General features: G+C 40.7%; 1 protein-coding gene across 1 annotated transcript; it reads right to left on the bottom strand.

Moving 5' to 3' along the window:
- Window positions 1-2,015: 2,015 nt before the first annotated feature.
- On the bottom strand, window positions 2,016-8,514 carry fbxo22 (F-box protein 22). The gene is made up of 7 exons (XM_017418692.3): window positions 8,298-8,514; window positions 7,878-8,010; window positions 7,256-7,343; window positions 6,050-6,148; window positions 3,796-3,948; window positions 3,546-3,711; window positions 2,016-3,460 (listed from the first exon to the last, which is right to left on the bottom strand). The coding sequence occupies exons 1-7, from the start codon at window positions 8,426-8,428 to the stop codon at window positions 3,067-3,069; spliced, it is 1,164 nt and encodes a 387-aa protein (XP_017274181.1). The 5' UTR covers window positions 8,429-8,514; the 3' UTR covers window positions 2,016-3,066.
- Window positions 8,515-8,801: the final 287 nt, after the last annotated feature.

The following is an 8,801-nucleotide window of genomic DNA, read 5'->3' as shown; positions in this document are numbered from 1 at the left end:
GGGTGTAGGTGGCTGAGGGTTGGGGGGTGTGGGGGAGCTGTCCAGGTGCTGAAGCCTCAGGATCTCTCTCTCTTTCTCTCTCTCTCTTTAACGAAGCCCCCCCACCCCCCAGAGCGGCAGGGAGGACGAAACCGCGGAGACTCTCATCCGAAGGAGACCAGGACACTGAGGCGTCCGCACCGAACCCGCGTCGTGGCAGCCGGGGAGGCGCATGACATTTGCATCGCTCCGGTCACGACGAAAGCTGTAAAAAAATATATAAAAATAAATAAATAAAATGAAAAGAAAAGAAAAAAAAAATTAAAAATTAGAAAAAAGAAAGAAAGGAAAAAAAAGATCCTGGCCGTGGGGTGGATCTGTGTGTTTAAGAGGGAGGGAGTGGGAGCACAATTTGTTCAGTTCCCGTTTGAAGCCTTGAATGTGAAAACGGATTACAGCCACAGATGATTTTAGTAGCTTTACGCCTGGTTGGGTCGCTCCTCTCCCTGTGTCATGAGACGCTTTTTTTTTCTGGTTTCCCAAAATAAAGATACTATGGGAATATAAACTGCCTGTGCAGCAATTGGCTTAACCGTTTGTCAGTCACCGGGATCAGCCGGTCGGTGGGTAAAGCGCGCATCAATCACTGTGGAGCGTCTCTGCCTCGGTGGAAACACGCCTGGACGTGGGCTGCTGCTGCTGCTGCTGAGGATGAGGATGATGAGGATGATGATGAGGATGGGGAGCGTCAAATTAGGGGTTAAAATAAAGAAAAGCGCAGATTTAAAGCCACTCATTGCAAAGTGTGAAATGAAACATTAAGGAAGTATATGAAATGTATATGAAATGACGCCGTTTGAAAGTAGTAGTTTTCAACTTAATTCAATTCAGTTTATTACTATTTGGAAACATTTATACTTTTGTAAATGTCAGTTATACCATCAAAAGTTTATTTATCCATCTAAGGAAGCTAGCAGATTGACTGGTGCAGTCTCCCATCCCGAGCAGCAGCAAGGCGATAGTGAGAAGAAACGACTCCCTTTAAACAGGAAGAAACTTCCGGCAGAACCAGGTTCAGCATGGGTAGCCTCAACAGGCTGGGGTTATAGGACAGGAAAGAGACGCAGACAAACACATAATGACTGGTTCAGGTGTGGTTTCTATGGTAAGACAAACATATTAATGATAGAAATAATTCCAAACACAAACACGGAGAGTAGAGTGAGTAAAGATGGCAGCAGAGTGAAGAAATGTGGTCACTATGTCCTCCAGCAGTCTGAGCCTATAGCAGCAGAACTTAGGGATAGCTCAGGAAACCCAAGCCAACCCTAACTAGTAGGTTTTTTAACACCCGAAGCGACTCATCATCACAACATTTTTTCTGTTTAGTCTTTTATGTAGGAGATGTGACAAGTCAAAGACTCTTCCATGTCGCATTTTCAAGAGAAAATTCTGAGATCAGAAATGATGGGAGTCAATGAGTTTGGCACTGCCCACCCTGCACTCTGGAGGGATTCAATAGGAAACCTCATGCAGTAAGACACACTGCAAAAATGTAAAGTTTGTGGGAGTAAGAAGAGTTTGCAACAGTTTTAAACCGTTCAAAGCTTAATGTGTGTGATATCACACCCGCTAAGCTTAAAATCTTCAAAAATCCTAAAATTTAAACTGCGATTGTGTAAAGAATGTAAACTGCGACAAAATGCCAGCTCAGTCATAAAAAGTCCAACTTTGTAGCACAAACTTTAATCTCCCTACCATGCATGAGCTCCAAAAGAGCAGGGTTTTCTCACTTGTTTTGCCAAAATCCCATTATTGTGGCAACTTCTTTTTAATGAAATTCTTGTCCGCTTTGTATGAGGTACTATTCCTAATCAAGACAAACGTTTTGATCTATTTAGTCTGGGTGTTTCTAAAGCTGCAGGAGGTGATGTTAACCAAACATTGTGAAGGAAACAGAAGACTAACAGGCAACGTAATAAAGATGCTTTAGTGCTGCCGATGCATTGGTACCTTCGATAGTATTAAAAAGCACATGACCGACTGTAATTTATTGAGAAAACTGGAACAGAATCAATATGATTTGGCACAGGTTAACAAAAGTGCAACAACAAAACCGTGCTTAGATTAACCTATAGTACATTTTCATTTCTATAAAAAAAACTATAGTGACATTGTTTTTATGTTAAAGTAAAAAGAAAAAACTGAAATTCTCAGCATCCTAAACTCTCAAGAAAAGTACATTATGGAACTTTAATTCCCCTTCCTTTCAACAATGTGTGCTGCAAATTTACAGAAAAGCTCAACTCAAACATCAGTAACCTACATTACAATCTTTATATGGGAAATTGCACTAATGTCATTTGACTTGGTCAAAAAAAAAAAAAAAAGAAACGGGAGTGACAATTGTCTGGGAAGAAGCTAGACACAAGGGTTAGCTTTATTTCAGAGGCCAGCATGCTTTTATATATTAGCATGTGTAAAATTCACAGCATTTGGAAAATCTAATGATTGAAAAGATGGACTAACCATTCATGACTTAATAAAAATACACACTATTTAGCAGGTAAGACCCCAAAATGCAAATACACTCTCCTCTAACCATGTAGCCATTCCTAACCACATAACGCCTGAATCCTGAAAGCAGAAACTTTAGACGGGCCAAGATTTAAGTGGGGTAAAATTAAAAGGTTTGTCAGTCAGCAGCCAATAGTTCTGGTTTGTGAGAAGTAAAAAACACAGAGTGTTAATCTGCAGGTGAACGTTGGTGAGATAAATGTGGAGAACAGTGTCAAACCTGCCTGAGTTTACCCTGACTGAATGAATCAAAAGTGCAATCAGAGGGAAGGATATGTCTTAAATGTTTGTCAAATTTGCAGAGTAAAATACTGAAACCTATGTGAACTGTGTGAAACTCAAGTTTTAATATAAAGCTGTGTTCACACTGTCTCCAAGGGATGAAATCTCCAAAACGCCATTCCATTCAAAGCCGAATGGGATGGACTCTTTCTGCTTTGTAAGCGTAAATGAAGCACGTACGTAATGTTTGTTGTTCCCAAACTAAAGTTCACCGTTACGGCGGTACAGTCAGCCAAAATGGACCAGGGACATGACAGTGGTGTACTCGTGCTGCAGGCTGTCCGAGTCGTCGTCACACAGCGTGTAGTCGTCTTTGACGATGCGGTCGCAGCCGATCTCGCCGTTCCCGAACAGGCCGAAGAGCGGCGTGTTGGGGAACACCTTGTGAAAGGCGTCCGCCTCTACGTTGCTCTGGTTGTTGTAGTAGTTCTGGCCTCTGCCCACGCAGGCAAACATGAAGCCCAGCGTGTTTTTCTCTGGAATTTTGGCTGCCTTCAGCCGTCGGACCGTGGCTTCTGCCGCCTTCGCGTTGCTCACATCTTGGTCCAAGAGCACGGAGGCTCCCTGCACCTTGGGGCCACTCAGAGCCAGGCCCATCACACCGTACGCTCCCTGGCAACAGCTGCAGAGGGACAGATGAAAAACTGAGTGTTTCGCATCAAATTCAATCATAGTCGTCATGAATATAAGGAAAGACCTTAACTCACCAGGGTCTGGGGGGAGAGAAGGCATTTTCCACCAGCCCTCCTGCGATTAGAGCCTTACTCTTTGACAGCGGCTCAAGAATCTGGTTAAGGAACCGTGCTCCTCCGGATCTGTATGCTTCATAGATAAACAACAGCACTACACGCAGCTCGGGGTTCTCGACTAGGCCTGGAAAAAAAGTACAACCACAAGTTACATAAGATATGTACTTCTCTGCGTGAATGACTGAATAACTTGTGAGCCTCTACTCACCTGCCTCTCTCAGGGCGGTCAAGGAGACGGTCTTCTTACAGAAGTGGAAAGGCTTGATGTGAACCCCCTCGATGCTGGGGAACATGAGTGCAAAGCCCGCCTCCCCCTCCTGGTGCTCCTGAGGCGGGTTAGACCAAGTGCCAGTCGGAGTCACTGTGCAGAGAGCCAATCACAAAGCTCCATGAATCCACAGGTTCTACTGTATGCTGTCCTCTGAAGCTCTACAGAGGTTTTATTCACATCAAATATTAGACAGCTATATAAGAATGTGTTACAGTTTAAATTTTTCAGGCCCAGGCCAGAAAAAAACTGAGCTCTGTTGAGGGGGAAAACAAAAGAAAAGCACAGATTTAAATCCAAAACAGGTTTCTAGTTTTGTAGTTTTAATGTAAAAGATAAAAGATTTTACAACATCTGCTCCAGTCTCTGAGTCTCCATCATGAGAGGAGCTGCAACTCCAGTTGAAGTTTTTTTTTTTCTTTTAGAAAGCCCCACAATAACTTTTTAATACCAAAAGAAAAATGAGTTTCATTAAAAGAAAAGAAAAGTCAACCATGTGACTTCACTGGGATGGATTAATGAGACAATCATAGCCACTCACGGATCAGGAGATGGATATGTTACTATGCAAATTAGAGAACATCAGGCTGAGCTGCCATAAATATCAGCGACCAGAGGACAGACAGCCTCATTCCTTCCTGCTACTTTTTTTATTACACTGAAATTTTACAGTTTAATTTATTTCTCGGCCAAACTTCTTATGTGCAACTGAATTAAGACAATAAAGAAAACTGCTCATTATTCATTCAGAATCTGGTAAATGTTGCAAATTACTCTCGTTTATTCTCACCCTGCCAAGGTTTTCCAGATTACGGGGTATGTGATAAACTGTGATGAAATGTCCTATCAGCTGTAAGCCACCCTTCTTAATTCATGTGTAAAAAAAATATCACTCTATAGCTTGAAAATTTCTTGGATCAATTTGCAAATTCATTACAATCTAAATGGTCAGAAAAGGCTTAAGAGGATTTCAGAAAATGCAATAATTAATAATATAATTCATGATATAATAAAATAATATATTACAGTGAAACACAGTGAAGTATGAAAAAAATACATGTTTTTAAATGACAAATTATTTGTCTACAATTAAAAATGTATTAATTTCAAACTGTAAAGAAGTGGTTCAGGAAGTAGGAAATGATTTTGACAGATGGGCTGGCCACAACACCCCCGCCCCCACACACACACACACACACACACACAAAACCCAGATTTGAAACCCATTGACGAGCTTTGGTTTGTGCTCAAACCGTCCAATCGTCCCTGCCATGAACAGAAGAGCTTGGCGAATAATGAATGTGAATATTGCCATAAATAAATGAAACGGTACAGCATTAGCATATGGGAAAAATGTAGTAAAAGTGTCTTAAAATCTGGGACTAAGAAAGGCCAAGATTTTAGGTTTCCAATAGAAACATCTGTGTGCACAACAAACTGTGTGTGTCTCTGTAAAATACAACAAAAGAAGCAAAACCTCAGTCATTTATCGTAAAAGACGAATGAAGTGTGGATTTGTTGTAAATAAAGCACTGCCTCGTGTGTTCGAACAGTCCCACTTCAGACCAGGTCAAAGATTTCATTTACTCGTACGTGGCGACACGAGCGTAATCCCTGGCGGCAGCATCGCTAAATGTGTTGTCAGAAACAGAGAATGCAGCCATTAAAGATGACAGAATAGAAAAAGAGCGAGTTAAGCAATCATCTTGAAGGCAAAAGAACTTGGCTGATGAAGAATTGCTTCTCTAGAGGGCTGTAATTATAAGGAGAAATGGGAAGCACGGCACCAGGCACACAAGGCAATTTGTCAGAGAGACGCGGTGAGATGTGAGCCACCGGAGGTGCTTTCCAAGTAGGCAGCAGCTGAGGGGAATAATGTGTAGTCCGCTCTGCTGAGGGATGAACCATTTATCTTAAATACGCTTTTTTCTTAAAGGTCAGTTTCATTTTTAGATGTAGTACGGTAGAAAAACAAAGTTAGACTATTTATTGGTACCATTAGAGGTTTGAAGCAGAATAATACTGGAGTTTTAGAATAGATGCCAATGCATATTTTTATGAAAGTTAATATATTTATACGCAACTCTATAAATTTAGAAAAAAATGTCCACTGAATGTAAAATTCTTTGTGTTGCTTTACATGTAAAAATGCATTGTTTTTATGCTGAGGCTGAGATTGAGAAAACAAACTTACAGACGATGCCCGGTGTTGTGATGCCCATGAAGTCGCAGCCTTTTGGGAAAAGTTGGTTCAGCTCTTCCACTGAATGTGAACTCTGGCGGCTCTTTTTTGCTTCAGCGTGGCGGGGGAACAAAAATGTTAATTAGATTTCAACGTTCCAAATGTTGGAATCATGCAGAAGCATCAGGGAGACATCAGATGCATCCGAAATTTATTTTACAGCATGACAATGACTCCAAATGTGGAGCTGAGCATCTTAAGAATCGTATTCTGCAACAATCAGGGCTGCGGTTTGTAAAAAAACAGATTCAGACCAACAGGAGACAAAAAACACAGAGCCAAACTAAATCCACTCTTCTCCAACATGCTTTAAATGTCATACAATGGAGTGTAAAAAAATAAATAAAAGTGTGCACTTGATCCTAAAAGAACTTATTTGCAGAGAAGCAAAGTCTAAAATTACAAGAAGCCTGTAAGAAGTGTTTACACAATTTAATTCACTTTTAAATACAATTAAAATTACAATTAAAAGAGCTTTTTTCAGTTTGTCATAATGCTAAACATACTCTGCAAAGTCTTGAGGCATCCTGAATTCCCTGTAATGTTTTAAAGTGGTCTTAACAATATTTATTTGTTCTGACTTTTCACTCGTTTTTTTTCTCAGGGTTCCCCAGTTTCCTCCCACAGTCCAACAACATGCACGTTAGGATTAATTAGTGATTTTAAATTGACATTAGGAGATTAAATACAAAGGACAGATTGGATTCTTTTTAAAACTTCACAAATAGATGACTCTTAAGTTAACTGGGCCAGAATGAATGTAACAATAACATATGGAGGAGGTTTGGAACTGCATATAATCTGTAAGAAATATAAGTAAAATACACAGACAGTGTGACCTCGTGGGTTAGCACGGCTCCCAATAAAAGTGCTCCACAGATGTTTTACATCTGCATGCTGTCTGCGTCAGTTCACCTGACGATAAAACGACGACTGAACTGCAGCTGGAAACACAAAGGAGGAAACCCATCCTCCACAAATGATAAAAGGGTTTTATTTTCAAGTTTTCATCATGGTTAAATTAATTTATTTAAACAAAACGTGAACTCATAAATTGGTTCTTCTTAACTGCAGCTTGATTAAGTTTTTGTGTACAGCCGCTGTTAGCCTCCAAACAGTCTGATGATCGAACTTGGACTCATTTTGTTTTTCACCAACCTCTGTTTTGTGCATAGCAATAGGCTTGTCCATTGAAGGCCTCGGAGTCTACCATCATCAGGACTGTTTTAGGCAGGAGGAATACTTTCTGAAAACAATCAGAAGCAAAACAAACCTTTTAAAATGATATCTGAACAGACTTATTCATTGGGTTAATTTAGGGACAGTGTATAACAACAACGGTACACACTCAATAGTATAACTGTTGCCTTGTAGGACATCTAGTCAATGGTTCATTTGCAGACCCAGTCCCTAAGTTTTTAAGCAAACTAAACCTTTAAAACCACCTTTAAAAAAGGCTCTAAAACAAGTTAACGATAAATAAATGCAACAATAAGACGCAATAACCACACGTACATAGAGAAGGATAGGAGGAAAAGTATTAACCAGATGTGCAATGAGGTGTGTTAGTTTGTAACACACCTGGCTGGGAGTTATTCAGGTTTACAAATGTCCTCCACAAAGGACAAATTTGAACTACTGGTAGTCAGAATTACTCAGCTCCATTTAAACAAATCAGTGTCTTTCTGCACCAAGATTTTCTTTTACGTTTCTCTTATCTTCCATCCTCCAAAACCAGGTTCACTGGAGGTGAGATGAGTATTTTATTTATTTATTATACCTCCACTTCTTCAGCCAGGACGCTGCAGAGAGAATGAACCTCAGTGGCGGAGGGTCCGCAGGCTGACACCCAGGCCAGCTGCTGCTGAGTCCTGAGCACCCTGCGGGCACAGTTTCTCCACAGTCTGCACACACTGACAAACAAACAACAAAACACAAAACAACACATTCAGACCTTTCCACCTGCTGCCCCAACATACACTCAACAAGGAAGGAGTTAGCATGTCTGCTTACGCTTCTTTCAAACAATAAAATAAATAAACAAAGCACCTTAACTAACTCACCTTTCGTGTCAAAAACATACTTTACGCGTTAGCTTTCAATTCGTTCCATGACTCACGATATTTAAGAAAAATACTTTCACGTTTATGAAATATTCACTCAGGCTAGCCAACAGTTAGCATACACATAAAGCTGTTACCTGGCGATCCGGAGAAGCGACTTCGTCGGTATAAACGTAAGGATTCTTTCAACCACTTCGGCAACATTGCTGAGCACGTACGAAGCCTTGCTGTCTTGGAAAGATTCACACAACTCCTGGTTTTCGCTCATATTTCTCTCCAAAATGTGGGATTTCCAGCCCGGCTGTGCAGCGAACAAACTTTCACTTCCGCACTTTCCACCATCATCTGACGCCAACACCGCCGCCGTGTGGAGAGGAGGGGTATTACACGGGGTGGGTTAAACCAGGGTTTATCTTCATTTTAGTGTTCATAAAAGGCTGTTTTCAACACTGCTTAGTCTTGAATATAGGCCTGTATTAAAAGGCAGTTTTAACCTGCAACTACACAAGTTTTAGTTCGTCACTGCTCACATTTATCCTGCTTTCTTGTTATGATAAACTGATTTTTATTAAGCTTTTTGAGAAGGTTGGCTTCATTTTCCTTGACGATAGATTAATAAAAAGATAAAAAGGCCAAGTATC

This window comes from Kryptolebias marmoratus, linkage group LG15 (genome assembly GCF_001649575.2).
Source record: "Kryptolebias marmoratus isolate JLee-2015 linkage group LG15, ASM164957v2, whole genome shotgun sequence".
In the NCBI taxonomy this organism is placed as follows: domain Eukaryota; kingdom Metazoa; phylum Chordata; class Actinopteri; order Cyprinodontiformes; family Rivulidae; genus Kryptolebias; species Kryptolebias marmoratus.
This window is presented reverse-complemented; position numbering and strand designations above follow the sequence as displayed.